Source organism: Babylonia areolata, chromosome 24 (genome assembly GCF_041734735.1).
Source record: "Babylonia areolata isolate BAREFJ2019XMU chromosome 24, ASM4173473v1, whole genome shotgun sequence".
NCBI lineage: Eukaryota > Metazoa > Mollusca > Gastropoda > Neogastropoda > Buccinidae > Babylonia > Babylonia areolata.
In genome coordinates this window covers 47,546,363-47,563,256 of record NC_134899.1, presented here as the reverse complement: position 1 = coordinate 47,563,256, position 16,894 = coordinate 47,546,363, and the positions used below count along the sequence as shown (strand labels likewise).

The window sequence follows — 16,894 nt, the reverse complement described above, 5'->3', positions numbered from 1 at the left end:
CTGCTGTTCACTGTACAGGGATACGTGAATCCTGCTGTTCACTGCACAGGGATACGTGAATCCTGCTGTTCACTGCCAGAGATCTGTTGTTCACTGCCAGAGATACATGAATCCTGCTGTTCACTGCACAGAGATACGTGAATCCTGCTGTTCACTGCCAGATCTGCTGTTCACTGCACAGAGATACGTGAATCCTGCTGTTCACTGCCAGATCTGCTGTTCACTGCACAGAGATACGTGAATCCTGCTGTTCACTGCCAGATCTGCTGTTCACTGCACAGAGATACGTGAATTCTGCTGTTCACTGCCAGATCTGCTGTTCACTGCCAGAGATACAATAATCCTGCTGTTCACTGCCAGAGATACATTAATCCTGCTGTTCACTGACAGAGAGACATGAATCCTGCTGTAGGGTCTCTTCTAGGGAATTTTCAGTGAAAATGGATATAAATTAACCATAAACATACAGGGTACGTTTTTTGTAAAAATTATGCAAACCATGTTTTTTTCTGGAAGGAAACTGACTGAGCTTTCTTTTGAAAGCATTTTGGAATTATGGGATGTACAGTTTATGATTTTGAATTTGTTGAATAACGGAGTGTATTTCAGCTATTTAATTTTGCATTTCTTGATATATACATGAAACATACTTATATAATTGTGAATGTTTCAACAAAGAAATAATTCACAATACAAAGCCGGGGGGAGGGTGGGGGGCATGATTAGTGACTTTGGCAGTTGCGCACATTTTGGATTTTTCCTGAAAAGCGTGTAGTCTGATAGTTTTGGTTATTATTTTAGTTCAGTCACAAAACTTAGATACTAGGACTTCATTAGTGGGTTTTCTTTTTTGGTATGCTTTTTCCTTCTCTCGCTTTCCCCTCCTCTTGGCATGCCTTAGTGTTTTAGGGCACTTCCTTTTCCTTTTTCCATGCTCACGAACTTGACCAACCCCTCCACACTCCACACATGATTTTTTTCGAACCATTTTTTGTTTTGTGTGACTTATGATATGCCACTATATTTGTAATCTTGGAACAATTAGTGTCTCTGGTATAATCTTATTCATCATATATGCTTGCCTGCTTGAGGTTAACTAGGCTGCTAGTTGTCATCTGCTGCAAGTGATGATCACTTAGATTGCTGATTGGGCTGGCAGTTGGTCAACACTTTGCACCACAAATCACGCTATATAGGACTGTGTTCATGTTTATTCATGACTGAAATATAGTCTACTAGGTTGCTCGCTGTCATCTGCTATGTATGCACTTCATCACTTTGACTGCTGATTGGGCTGGTAACTAGTTAGACAACACTTTAAGCCACAGATCAGGCCATATGCCATATTAGGACTATGTTCATGTTTATTCATGATTGAAATACATTGTTCTTTTGGACTGGACAACAAATATGAGGCTATTTCTCTTTCTGGCTGAAGGAAGATTTGGAAAAGGCAGATGATCCCATCATGTAGGCAGTGAATAGGCTAAGTTGTGTCGTTAGTTAAGTGGACAAAATTCTTTTGTCCAAGCCAGCAGCCTTGTTTATCTAAAAGATTTTTCCTCATTTAGCTTACTCTGGATGATGGGTGCTGATCGAGGCCCTACTGTTTACAGCTGTTTCAGATGAAGGACCCCGATCAGAGCTTTAAAATGTTTTCAATTTTTGGAGTGGCACCTACTTTGCACAATGTTTTAAGCTAAAATATGTTAACTGACCTTTCCACTCTCCACTGACTGCAATCAATAAATGCTGAGTTTATTGCTGTGCTCATGAGCAGGAGAGTAATTTTTGCAGTGACTGGTTCACGTGAACAGTGCATGTCAACAATGGCATCCGATCCAGTTTCTTCCAATTCACAAAGCAGATAACGGTTTCAGACAAAGGAGCCCGATTCAAACTCATTGTGCTTTCCTTGGTTCATATCAAACTAATCAGTGTGTGCAAATGTCAAACAAAAATTATGGATACTTTCTGTCATCTCACTGGAAGATAGCATGAGAAAGGAGGACATTTATACATGTCCCCAACTTACTCATTGTTTTACTGATCAGTGTTGACAACTTAAATTCATAACTTCTAACATTCGTTTTTTGGTGATTAAAAAACCCCCAAATAACTAACCCATACAAATGGGCCATCTGTGGGGAATATCAGGAGAGCATACTGGCAGTGCTGAGCTAAATCGACCTCAAGTATGCAGGGATGTGAGGGCTATGCAGAAATGCGTAAATGTGTTTTTCCATTTCATTACACCCCCCCTTCCCCCCACAAAAAAGAAAGAAAAAAAAGAAAAAGAAAGAAAGAGTATCTATCATGTCAGACAGGCGTGATTGCCACAGAAAAGCCCCATATGCATTCTTTCTGTGTAAATCCAAAGAGAAAATGGGGAAGAGGGTGAAATTCCGGTTTGATGTTACCCACAAAGGGTGTTTCAACACTACAGCGCTGCATTTGACGACATAATCTCGGGAACTGCCACAATCTTTTTACCCATCCCAATAGTGAAAGACCTGTTTCTAATCTGCTCTGTATTGACGGAACCAGTTCTTGTACCAAACATTGTGTGTTACTTAGATCCAGCTGAGAGTCAATTCATTCTGAGTCGTTTTGATGAAATCCTTTCGGTTCTTCTTCTTCTTTGTGTGTGTGTGTGTGTGTGTGTGTGTGTGTTCTGCATTTTATCCACCTTTTAATTTGTATATTTTCTTCCTTTAGTCGTTTATCTGAAAGTGTGCTGATTGAGTTGTGCCTATAATCATTGAGTTGTGCCTATAATCATTGAGTTGTGCCTGTAATCTGCAGGAGAACCAACCCCTGGGCACGGTGCTGGGTGCAGTCACAGCAGTGAGTCAGTCAACAGTGGTGTACACCATTGTTGATGGTAATGATGACAATTTCTTCTTCCTCAACCCAAACTCAGGTGTAGTAACTACCACCACAGTCATTGATTATGAGCAACATCACTCCTTCAACCTCACCATTCAGGCCAGCAACATTGTTGGTGCAACCAGTATGACATCTATGCTAGTACACGTCAGTGATGAAAATGACAATGCCCCTGAATTCTTGAACCTGATTTTCTTTGGAAACATAAGTGAAGCAGCAGAGCCTGGGACAGTGGTATTGAATGAAAAGGGCATGCCTCTGGTGATAGAGGCATATGATGCAGACTCTGAGGAAAATGCTTTGCTGGAGTTTGAAATTGTGAAAAAAGATGCTGGGCAGTATTTTTCTGTTGATGTTACAACAGGAGCTGTTCGTTCATTGGCTTCATTAGACCATGAAACCACATCGTTATTTAACTTCACAGTTCAAGTGAGAGATCGAGGAAATCCTCAGTTCACAGCTCACATTCCTGCTCAAGTTATCATCAGTGTGGATGACATCAATGACACTCCACCACACTTCACTAGCCATGTCTACATGGCCAAAGTGTTGTTGCCAACTTTTCGTGATGTCAGTGTATTGACCATGGAAGCCACTGACCCTGACACCGTGAACCCTATGCCCCTGATCTACAGTATCATCAAGGGTAATGAAGGGGGAGTGTTTTCTCTAAATCCACAAAATGGATTGCTGTCTGTTAAAGAAACCTGCAATATCCAGTCAAGGTATGTCATGACTGATAGTATTGTGCTTTTCAAATGATCAGAATTTGATAGATTTTCAAAGTTTGTCTTTTCATTTCACTAAGACAATGCATTGTGCAAAAACATTGTGCAGAAACAAACAAATGCAAAAACAGAATTAAACAATAAACATATAAGCAGTCAGATCAAGTAAATGTATTACTAATTATATTTTTTGAAAACAAATCTATTTGATAAGCATACTAAGCTAGCAATGACAAATACATTTATCAGTCCATCTACATTTTTTTATTATTATTTTTTTATATATATATATAAGGTTACTGACTTGTACATGTAGAGGACGCATGTGATGAACACACTGTAGGTAAAACAAGAAGAAAACAACCACAAACTGAAAAACAACCTCTCATGAGGAGAAAAAATATGAAACAAACCACCACCCTTCACCATGCCCACAACTAAAGCCTTTTCCTTAAGGCTGACAGCCCTGCTGTCTCAATCTCAGTTTCAGTGCATTGTAAATAAATAAATTTAGATGAACTTGGGAGCATCTCACAGTACAGCTTTCATTTTGTTACAAACAGAATGATTAAAAAAATCTGACATTTTGCACATGGTTAGACAAATATTTCTTTCATAAATCACTGCATGATGGGCAGAATGTTCGTGTATTTAGATTTATCCTCAAATCTCCCACTACAGTTTTTTTTTTTTTTCAAAGCATCTCAGAAACATTTATGTAACTTTTCAATTCATTCATACCAATGCGGAACTTATCTAAATTCACTAATGGTAAGGTCAGAAAGCATTCTCCAGACTGAAATGATAATATAAACGATCTACAGGTTTTGTAACAATCGCTCATGCTAAGTTTGTTTGCCCAGTACCGTTTAAAACAATCCACCAAGCAAGGCTTGGGTAATACGATAAGAAAAATCACACACCCATCCTCACCATTTATCCAAACTTAAAGTTAAGCAATGTTTTACCTTGTTCATCTAAGAATTACGAGCTTTGCTGTAATTTGTCGTCATATTAAAGCTGATAAGGTGTGATAAAAGGAGAGGGAGAGAAGTTGACACTGACACTAGTTTATTGAATAGGCCACAAACCCTTTCAATGGGATTCACATTTTGACAAATTTATTTAAAATTACACAGTATAAACAACATGCATAAAAAGTAACAAATTTATGGAAATAATTATATTTTGTGATAGTTAAACAAACTGATTTTGTCTAATCCACGTGCTTTACCACTGTTTTAGATGATTTTGTCTGCATTCAGAATCTGATAACTTAAAGGTATAGAATAGAGACCTAAGAAAATCAGTTACATTCAGTCAATAAATCAGTCCCCTGTAAAACAATTGAAACCTAGCTGCACACGCATGCACGCACACACACGAACACATGCACATATGCACACACACAAACACACACACACACACACACACACACACACACACACGTAGTGATAAGTGGATTAAACACCCAAAGACGTTTCAAGTGACAAAACTGAGATACAGAAGCCCAGGGCAGAATGTATATAAAAAAAGAACTAATTCAATTAACAAATACCAATAAGAGTTCTCAACTCGATTATCCAATATCAGCGCACGAGATTAAAAAAAGTGTCAAAACTACTCAAAGCGAAAAAGTCCTCAGGAAAAGATGGGATTATAAATCAAAATTTAATGATAAAAAACAAGCCTCCCTAAAATGATACACATTTTCCATGCACTGTTCAATATACACAACGATCAGGATCATACCCTGATGAATGGAAAATTGTTATATCTGTTTTATCCTAAAAAGTGGATATTCCTATAAAATTCATAACTACAGAGGGATAACTTTAAACGATGCAATCGCAATTTTCTTCTTTTCGTCGCATTATAAATAGTAGAATCACAAGTTACCTTGAACAAAATGAGCTTTTTGCCAAGGAACAACTCAGATTTTGTAAATTCTTCTGACTTAAGATCATATTTTTACCTTAAAAAGAGTTAATGAGAACATAATCGAGCAAAAAAAATGGAAGATTGTACAGTTGCTTCATGACTTCCAAAAGCCTTCGATACTGTCTGGCATGATGGATTACTGTTGAAATTACAAAAGTAGGAATAACATGGCCTTGCTTTAATATAAAGGCTATATATGATAATGCTACGATATATACTGGAACATATGGCCTTTCTCAAGAAATCCCAGTTAAAAGAGGAGTCCTACAAGGTAATACATTTTTCAGTATTATTAATATCATTAACTTTCTACAAGATCCAGACTCTCCAAAAATAGTCAAACCCATCTCAAGTACCATGCTTACAGTACGCTAAATATATTGTTATTCTGTCAACTAAAAATGGATTAGAAACAAAATTGAGGAGACTAAATGACTACTGCAATTAATGGAGATTAAAAATAAACAGGGACAAAACAAAGATAGTCATATTCTCCAAACATGATCCTGTGCTTCCAGTCTTTTTCAAGATCAGAGAAGGTATAAACACAACTGATTGATATGAATATCTTGGAATAATATTCCACAAAAGTGGAAGTTTTGAATTTGTCCAGGATCATCTTACTAAACAAGTGACAAGATCGGTCCATACTATATGGCGCTCAATTCGAGGCAAAAGCATAATGTAAAAACAATGCTGAACTTGTTCAACTCTTTGATAACCCCCGTGTCATATGGGGCACAGTTGTGGTTTCCCAATGCCGTAAAACAAACGTAAAGCACTCCGTACTCACTAGCTGAGCTTTTAGAAAAATGCTTAGCAACATTTCCTCATGGAAATCGTCACATCAGGTTCTGCAAACGAATGCTGTCTGTACACAATAAAGCGTCAAACCTTCCGGTACTAGTGAACTGGGACAATTTCCTGTGAGCATGAAAATGGTCTGTCATATTATTTCATTTGGATATGGAGTCACATGAGAATTTGCATATAAAATATTGTTATAATGATATAATTGAAAAGCAGAACACTAAAGATAACAAGTGGCTTTACTTAGTTAAATCCATTCCTGTCTCACTTGGATTTGATCACATATGGCTGAACCAGGATACACTGAATGACAACAGATTAAAGTTTGCTCTCTTAAAGAAACTTTAGTGTCAGAACATAAGCTTCTGGAGAAAGCAGAAAAAAAGAAAAATCTAATGTTCACATTCTACAATAATGTTTCTTAAGAATACAGACTTAAACCATATCTTATCTACCTAGGAAAAAACTGAGCATAGAACCGCCATGTGCAGACTTCGCAATAGCAAACATGGTATCCAAAGAGAAAGAAGCAGATATACAGGTACAGAAAAACATGCAAGAGTATGCAAAACCAGTGGTGTATTAGAAGATCAGTATCATTTTCTAGACAAATTCATTAGATGTGAACGTTTACGAGAAGTTTTGTTAACAGATATGAAGTCTGAATTTACAAATTTTGATGATACTGATACAGTCAGTCAATGGCACAATTACGACCCTGTACAACCATGACTTGCAAAATTCATATATGAATGTTTCAAAGAACATGTCAAGTTTTAATTAGAACACCTTACATTTGGTTTAATTCGATTTTGTATCTATTGTTGCGTCTATGAACCTTTCATTAACGGTTTTCATGACAAATGAATATGATTCTGATTCTCTCTCTCTCTCTCTCTCTCTCTCTCTCTCTCTCTCTCTCACACACACACACACACACACACACACACAAACACACACACACACAGGCCAACAATGTAAGTATGAAAACAAGTGAGCTGTAAAACAAAAATCCCACTTAAAAGAAATATTCAGTGAATAAATCAGTTTATGAAATTAAGCCACATAAAAGCTAAAGGTAAATAAGAGGTGCCAATAAAAGATATATGTAAATCACTAAATAACAAGATTTGCAAATCCCCTTCTCGGAGACTAAATTATGATTTTTGAAATTGACAGTATTCTGTATATACTTCTCAAATATTCATAGTTTGGGCATTCAAAAATAGTTAATTTCAGTGTCGGGTGTATTATTACAAATTGGACGATTCCAGCTTTCTTGTTTCCTTGAATAATGGCATATATGTAAACAGTAATATGTGATACTCACATCCTAAACCAAGCAAGTATGTTTTTATGAATTTATTATTTTCAATTGTCTACCATATAAATTTCATTTTTCACTTAGTCCTCGAAATCCACCCTTCCTGGATATTATCACCTTAGATTTGTCCACGTTTTCTATCAGTCCCAGTCTGTGTGCTCATTCTTGAAGATTGTTAACTTATTCTGCAAGCCAGTTACCTATGTGGACATGAGTATAAGATCATTGGCGAAATGTAATAAGAACAAATCAATCTATGATGAACATTAGCAAATGTTTTATTTGCCAATTCATCTTGTAGATGGTTGAAAAGTTTAGGATCAGAATGCAACCTTTCAAACCTTGTAGGCAGCAAAAATAGAAGAAGAAAAGCCCATTCTCACTCATTACACTGTGTTGTTTTGTACTTCATTTGAACATTCTCTTATTATGATTTCCTGATTTCATAAGCGCTAAAAAATGTGTCCATTTACACCACAGTCATATGTCTTTCCGAAATCAATGAAGGCAGCATTCAATTTTGAGTTTTTGGAGAAATGTTTTTTTTCCAGTAAAGTGTAAACAAGTGATCTGTTGCTAAACATCTCGTTCATCTGCTTCATTTAGCAGAGAATCATCAGCCCAGAGATACAGCCTGTCATTCATGGTTTTGGTGGACTCTGTACTCACAATAGTCAATACTAATATGGCTCAGTAGTTTTGCGACTGTTGAAATAACTTTTTTGGAGGGAGGGAGGGAGACAGAGCAACCTCTGTTTGTTTGTGTGATTTGTGAAATGACTAACCGAATCAGTAGGATAGCTATGGCGTGCTAGAAGTCTGCACTGACACAATCCACTGTCTCTCCAGCATATTTGTTCTCATGCTCATTCATATGAAATAGATAAAGGACAGGCAGATGAAATGAGAGAGGAGATGATAAAGATTAAAAAGAAAAGTATTAACATTCAGAAAATAGCAAGATTTTAAGGACACAAAATATTTGATTGTTCATACCTTGATTTGTCATTATTGCAGATATCAGCTGACAGTGCAGGCAAGTGATGGTTATTTCGACATGCAGGCTCAGGTGGTCATTAGTGTGGAAGAATCCAAAGACAGTGGAATCATCTTCAACAGGGACAGTTATTCTGTACATGTGGCAGAAAATGCTGCAGATCTGCAGAACCTTTTGGTCATACAACCTCACAGCTATGATGCATCACAGCACTTTTCTTTTACACTCCTCAACAACCAGGACTTGTTTTCTGTGGGAAAGACATCTGGTGTTTTGAAAACCAGAGGTGTGCCATTGGATCGTGAACAGCAGGAAAACTATACAGTGGTTGTTGAGGTAACGCCAGTGTGTAGACTGGTAATTGTCATTAAAGTATTGAGTAGCAGTGTAAAATGATGGATGCCAAAGTTTGAAAAAACATATAAGGCTGCTGAAATGGTCAGATGAGAAGTTTTGTGATTTGATCAAAAAGAATTATGGATGCTTTCTGGTTTGGCTTGACAGAAGAAACAAACGGTCTTATTGTCTCCTTCACAGTTTGTTGTAATAAATCGTCTCCACCTGTCAGCACCATATCAGTGTTTCTAGACAGGTCAAATCAAGGAGTGGAATGAAAAGATAATGCAAAATAAATCCTTTTTTTTTTTTTAAATGTTACATTCTGTACCACGTCAAACTGATGCAAACTAGGCTTAATAGTTTGCTTTGTTTTGCCAAAATTAATGGTTAACTCAGTGATAAGATTCCTGTTATTAATCTGCTGTCTCCTTGCCAGTCAAATGCCTTTTCCAGCTGGAGCTGATTACCCATTCACAATTGCCACCATTTTGTTCCTCTGTCTTTGGCAACCCTTTATGCATTTGAAATGTTATTTTCTTGTTTGTTTGTTGTGTTGTGCAGCTTTCTGGGATGTTTTTGTCTCAGAATTCATCTCATTTACATCATTTGCCTCAGTTCTTGATGATTGATTCTTCTTCATTCATGAGCTGCAGCTCCCACGTTCACTCATATGCAGACGAGTGGGCTTTTACATGTATGACCGTTTTTACCCAGCCATATAGGCAGCAATAATCTGTTATCGGGGGTGTACATGCTGGGTATGTTCTTGATTCCATAATGCACTAAACGCTTACATGGATTATAGGATCTTTAACATGCATATTTGATCTTCTGTTTGCGGAAACACATGAAGGGGGTTCAGGAACAAGCAGGTCTGCACAAATGTTCACCTGGGAGATTGGAAAAATCTTCAGCCTTTGTCACCAGGCGCCGCTACCGAGATTCGGACCCGGGCCCTCAGATTGAATCTCCAACACTTTAATTAACAAACTGGCTATTGTGCCCCTCAGTGATTATTAATTTAATGTTTTGTGTTGTTTCCCCCTTGATCTCACTTTTCTTTCTCTGTTGGGTTCACAAATGTTTTTTTTGTTTTGTTTTTTTCAAACAGTTTTATTCAATATTCTCATTATGACACACATACAGACAACATACATTAATAGTTACATTAAGCTAAATAAATATGAAAAAAACAACAACAACCCAGTATGGTGGCTGGGTAATGAATACTTTTGAATCTGAATATTACAACAACAAACAATAACAAAGCACAACAAACACCAAATAACACAACAACAACAGCAACACCAAAAGCTGGCAAAGCTGGAGAAATCAAAATTATCGCCGGGTACAATCCAGCAATCTGATTGATGGTGGGTTGTGGGGCTCGCAAATCTTGGGAATAACTTGTTCCGGTTACTGTGCCTCGCATGCCACCCTGTAATGGCTAGTCTCATAAGGCTGGAATAGTACTCTCTTGGGAGACCTATATTAGGTGCCAGACCCTTGGGTTCTCCAGTTTTTGATCAGGCCGATGTATCTTTGCAGATTGATCATGGATGGATGGTTCAACCTGCTGAACCCTCTGCCACCTCCCTCAGTGGGGGGAAAAGCCATAGCTTTGGGAGAGGTGGGGGTGGGGAGGAGGGGGGGGGGGCAGCTCTCCTTTTCTTTCCCCAGGTCAGGTGTCCCCTGCTGGGGGAGGCCTGTGTGTGTCAGGCAGTTCTGGTCTGTCACCTCGCCACCCCATGAGTGGCTCTGACACTTAGGTCGGACTGGTCACTGGACTTCCCTCTGACCTGGTCAAGTTTCATCTTTCTTTCTTCAGTCCTGGAGGTGAAATGTATAAAGTATTAGTTAAAACTGATAAGGCTACCCACATCAAGACTGTGTAAAGCTAAAAGGGCGTGTGAAATGTTAGTTAATGAACATGAGAGAGGGAAGGAAAGCTGGGTATATCTAGCAAAGAAGACATTAACTATGTGGAGTGATGGCCTAGAGGTAACGCGTCTGCCTAGAAAGCGAGAGAATCTGAGCGCGCTGGTTCGAATCACGGCTGATCCGCCGATATTTTCTCCCCCTCGACTAGACCTTGAATGGTGGTCTGGACGCTAGTCATTCGGATGAGAAGATAAACCGAAGTCCCGTGTGCAGCATGTATTTACCGCTCGCAAAAAAAACAACTTCGGCAACAAAAGGGTTGTTCCTGACAAATTCTGTAGAAAAACCCACTTCGATAGGAAAAACAAATAAGAAAACTGCACGCAGGTAAAAATACCCAAAAATGGATGGCGCTGTAGTGTAGCGACGCACTCTCCCTGGGGAGAGCAGCCTGGATTTCACACAGAGAAATCTGTTGTGATAAAAAGAAATACAAATACAAATACAACTATAAATGGATTTGGGATTGCGTGGATGTGTCAGGGATGAGTTGTTTCAGAATTTAAAGATGAACTAATGCTTCATATAAACATAATTGGCACTGTAAAATGGAAAGTATTGAGAAATGTAGATGGTTTTATAGTCCTAAAAGTATATTTTAAACAGAAAAATATATTACAGTTGTGACCAACAAATGGTTTTGAAGAAGTCTCTCCAGATTTAGGTTGAGAATAATTGGATGAAATGCTTTAAAAAAGTGGTTTCAAATTGATCCCTTAATACTCTCCCCTTGTCCGATGTGTGGTCCTTTAAGGGAGGAAAAGTTACATTTCTATGATGACATTCGCAAAAAATGTGTCTAAATTTTGCAAAAAATGAAGATATTTTTGAGCGCTTAGTACAGATCAGGAATCATCAGTACAGTCACTTGCAAAGTATACTGCCGAAGCAAATAACCTTTGACCAAAAAAAACAAAAAACAAAAAAACCAACCAAAAAACAAAAACAACAAAAAAACAAACAATAAGATAGTACCAGATGATGTTCAGAGAGAAAATCAAATTATGTGTTGACATCTTCATATGAAAAATACATATGTTATATTTTCTTCATATCACATTACTTTCAATGGATGGTCAAATTTCAGTACTTGTACAAATTGAGTGATTAAATTCTCGATTTGGTTTTCATCAAAATTATTACTATTGTTACATGTTGTTACTTGTATTATGTACCCCAGTGTCATTGGGGCTGTTAAGCTGTTGACATTAAAGTGTTCAGTTCAGTTCTTTCCTGGAGGTCCAGGTGCCATTGACCCTTGGATATGGGCTTACATGGTGGATGGCACCCACGGGTGGATGTCCCCAGTTTTCCTGTACTGGAGTGTGTCCCTGGCACATTCTGGGCTGCTGGTAGGATGGGGGTAGGACCCCAGGTCCTCTACCCCCACACTTAGCCCAGCACCCCTTGCCCACTACATCCAGTGCTCCCCTGGGGATGCGTGCTGCCTCAGCTGGAGGGACCAAGCAGCTGTCGGTCAGGGACCTCCATGGTCACCAGTGCCTCCCATTCGGGACATACAGCCCTGCCTACCATTACGATTTTTCCATAGTTTCAACGGAAATCGAGGAAAATCATGGGTTTAAAAATGAAAAGTATGGTTTTTGTTTGATGGAAAATGATATTTTTGAATACGTCTTGTGCAGTCCAACTTTAGCATGGCTGAGCTGTGTATAACTGTCGTCAGAAAAACGTTCACTTTCGGCACTCAAGATGGCGACAAAGAAAGTGAAGAGCATCCATGAGACTGATGGTGAAGGCAGTGATGAAGAAAGCGGAAAACATCATTTGTCTTTTAAGGAGAAGGCTTGACAAAATTCAAAGCTAAGGATTCAGAAACATCCTGTACTCAAAGCGAGTGGGAAAGGCCGGAAGTTTGCACACTGTGCTTGTGGCGCCTACCTGTTCATCAGGTGACTCCACCTGTGTGAGTCAGGTGGCTCCAGGCTTTCGGCTCGTCAGTCGGTGGGTCCAACACCCAGGTCAGACTTATCTCCCCTCCAACTCGGCCATCTTTCTCCCTGTGACCCTTGGGGATAGCCTCACTGGGTAACTGGTGCCCATGGGTGGATTCCCACATTCCAACCATACTAGGATGGACCCATGGTGTATGTTGGGCTGCCAGGAGGACTGGGGCAGAATCCCTCATCCTCGTCCTTCCAGACTCTTCCTGGCACATCTTACCAGATGGTGCGGGCCGCATCTGCTGGCGGGATCGACCTGTCATTGCTCAGGGTGATCTGGGCATGGGCCTCCTTTTCAGGACCCTTTCCCTTTGTGTCCCCCTATGTGGCCTCCACAGTCACTAGCACCTCCTTTTTGGGACTGATTGCATCTGGTTCCCCCCATCTTGGTTGGGGAAGCCTGCAATTCATCCCCCTCAGCTGCCCTTCCTGCTGGGAGATGAATGGGTGTTCATGCCTTCCAAGCATGCATGGAACCCCTATCTCATCTCAGGAGCAACCTGATCGCTTATGCTTTTCCTCCTTTTCCATTCCTGTCCAAGGTTGTTCAGAACGCCTGGTTGGAATGCCCACAGATCAGATCCTAAGGTGCGTTCGGGTCCTCAGTTGCTTAACTCCAAGAGCACATGAAGTGTAGGCCATTGCCACGTCAGCCGCCTTTCAGCAGTCTTTGCCTCTTTCACATATTTCGGAGGCAGCAGCCTTTTGCCCTTCAGTTTCTATCTCAGGGAATTTTGTATGATCATGCTGCAGCTAACACACTTGTTACTTCTTACAAGAGTTCCCCATATGAACCAATGGGTGTTACCCTCCTCCTTTTGCTTTGAAATCTGCATCAGTTTAACATGGCACAGGATGACACCAAAATAGGAAGTAACAGTTTGGTTAAACATACTTACCGTTTCAAAGTCGAATGCCTGCCTGTCCTTCCCATGGTTCTTGCTATAGTTTACACGCTCCTTGCTGTCTATTGGAATGAGTAATAAGCTCTGGCTGGAAATGGTGTTTGATTGGCTAGCAGATGGCAGACAAATAACGGGACATCTTATTTATGAGTAAGCCACACATTTTGGTAAAACATAACAAACCTGTTTGCTTAGTTTGCGTCAGTTTGACATTAAAAGTGTATTTGACCAAACTGGGAGTATAATATATACTTCCCATATTCATATAACTTTCACATGTTGATTTGAGCAGGCTGAAGAGATAGACTTTGCACTTTATAATTGTTTCTCAGTACATCTTTCACCTGCTTCAGAGACTGCCTTTCTGTTGTATGCATTAGTGTGCTTTTAAGGGAATGAAATTTGAACAGTTCTGCTTTGTGACAGGTGACCAGTTCCATACCCAGACACATCGCCCATGTGGTGGTGTCAGTGAAGGTGGAAGATGAAAATGACAATGCTCCCATGTTTGTCAGTCAACCATTCCAGACTGTCATTTCTGCTGACTCTGAAGCTGGAGATGTTGTTTTGAAAGTAAGCAGAAAGGATGAGAAAAATTAGGTTTATACTGTTATTTGATTTGCTGTATACAGCTTTCATTTTTATCTAAATTGGTTAGATTTCATATGCCCATCCACAATGTGCTTGTGTTTCTTCAAATACCATTTCTTTTATATTTGCCTGTCCTGATCTCTTTTCCTCTGTCTGTCTTTTTGTCTCCCACCCCCTCCCCTGTATCTCACTCCAATTCTATTTATATAAATCTCTCAAAAGGGTAAGATATGTTACATAAACTGTAGACTAATGGTTTATCCTATTCATACCTCAAGTGAATTTACTGAAATTGCATTTTATTGACATTATGTTTGAAAGATTACTGTACCCAGCTTACACCCCTTCAGAAGGCACAATGGCCAATCTGAATTAAATCATTTTACATTTGAAAAAAAAAAAAAAATCCGCTCATTGGCTATTGGATACATATATCAGAGCTTCCTCAAAATTCACTTGCATACACAACATATAAATGCATGTATTGTCAAAGAAACAAAAATGTTCACTGGCTACTTTTAATAAGAAATGTATTAATTAGCACTGGGTTAGATTATGTTTGGAAAAATCAGTTATCTTTTATTGTTAAAAGATTGAAGTATGCTATGTCCAAGAAGCTGGAAAATGAATATGTAAAATTTTGGAAACAGAAACAAAACAGTTAATCTAAATTAGAATTTTACAAGAACACTGTGACAAATTATAGTATTGAACTGTATTAGAAAATACAGCAAATAATTATACAACACAGAAAAGCACTGACTATGTTACGAATCAGCGCCCATGACTTACAAATCGAACAGGAAAGGTGTAAAATACACCGAAAGAGCAAAGACTTTGTGATACCTGTAACAGTTTAGAAGACGAGATACACCTTGTAGACAATTGTGTAAAATAAAATATTTATAGAAACAGATTCCTAATCGATACATGTCGTCCAAATGCCAAGCCTAGTGAATTAATCCTACTGAAAGAATTACAGCCAAGGCTGGCGAAATTTGTTCATGACCTTTTCTTTTCATGATATGCTCATGCCTGTGTTTTATTGTGTCTCATAAACCTTCACGTTTTATGACAATGAAATATTCTATTCTATTCACACACACACACTCTCTCTCTCTTTCAAGTGGGTATTGTTAAACAGAAGACTGTATAAAGGATGATTTCAAATGTGCATGCATTCTAATCATGTAAACACTCGAGCATACATGCAAACACACACACACACACACACATAGACACACACACAACACACACACGCAAACACACACACACACACGCGCGCGCGTGCGCACGCAAACACACACACACACACACACACACACACACACACACACACACATGTAGTCTTACACAAACATAGGTATCTTCCTTCACAAACAGATGACAATTTGCATACCCTTCCCACTTGCACACAATCATACATGGCATAAGCTTTAAGCAGGACAATTCTTCAGATCATTTGTTGTTGCTATTGTCTGTTGAAGCAACTCTTTCTCTGCCAACCCCTTTATGAGCCAGTCTTAACTGCGAGACCTTTGCTCTGCAACTTTGGTAACCCCATCTACATCAGCCCTAACACCACCTTTCTGTGTGCTTTCCCTGGTGGTCTGTTTTCTTTCTCTCTTTTTTTCTTTTGTTCCTGACAGGAGTCTCTCTCTCATACATTTTCTTAGTCCTGTTCCCTTCTCATTTTGTTTTTTCCCCCAGTATATTTGTTATTTAAAGCTGAAATATCTGTGTTTCTGAGAAAATAAGATGATGTTTCATGACTGTGGAAAATGATGGAAACATTAACTAATCTCCTACAGAGTCTGTTCCATAAATTATCTCCATATGTCAACACATCTCAGTCTTCAGCCAGTTTAAACCATGGTCTGAAAGGGGAAAGGTACATCAAAAAGCAGTAGTATGACTTCAAACTAAAGTTAAGAACAATAGAAGGCAAAACAATGCCTGAGTAACTCCCAAGGATGCCAAGCTTCATCTCAAGGATCTCAGCATCAAGGGGGGTACAGTGGCCATTGCAATAAGTAATTAATTTACAACACACACACACACACACACACACACACACACGCCTGTGTGTGTGTGTGTGTAATAGAGAAAAATTAGTGGTAGGGGGTTGGTTAATTTATGCATGAATTTTGGGTAAGAGGATTAAAGTATTAAAAGGATTGATTTTGGATCAGATTTTCATGGATTAATATCCTGTCGGCGACGCCACTTTCGAAACCATGCTAACCCGAGTGGTATATTATATAGGGTTACAAAAGAAATATTATCTGAATTACTGAATTAGGCAGAATAAAAAGAGACAGGATAGAAAGCTCCTTTGCACAGGCCAAGGACATACAGAGGTCAGTCACAAAACATTTTTTCTATTGTTTTATTTTACAATATTAAAGAAGATAAGACAGCACCTGTAACAGACAAAAACAACAAATGTCTTAAGTACAACATGT

General features: G+C 38.9%; 1 protein-coding gene across 1 annotated transcript in view; it reads left to right on the top strand.

The window, feature by feature from the left end:
• Positions 1 to 16,894, top strand: part of LOC143298658 (protocadherin Fat 1-like) — a 351,658-nt gene that overhangs the window by 145,187 nt on the left and 189,577 nt on the right. The window contains exons 13-15 of the mRNA XM_076611542.1: positions 2,806 to 3,614; positions 8,710 to 9,025; positions 14,265 to 14,411. Of these exons, the coding sequence (XP_076467657.1) occupies positions 2,806 to 3,614; positions 8,710 to 9,025; positions 14,265 to 14,411 (1,272 nt within the window). The remainder of the gene's footprint in view (positions 1 to 2,805; positions 3,615 to 8,709; positions 9,026 to 14,264; positions 14,412 to 16,894) is intronic.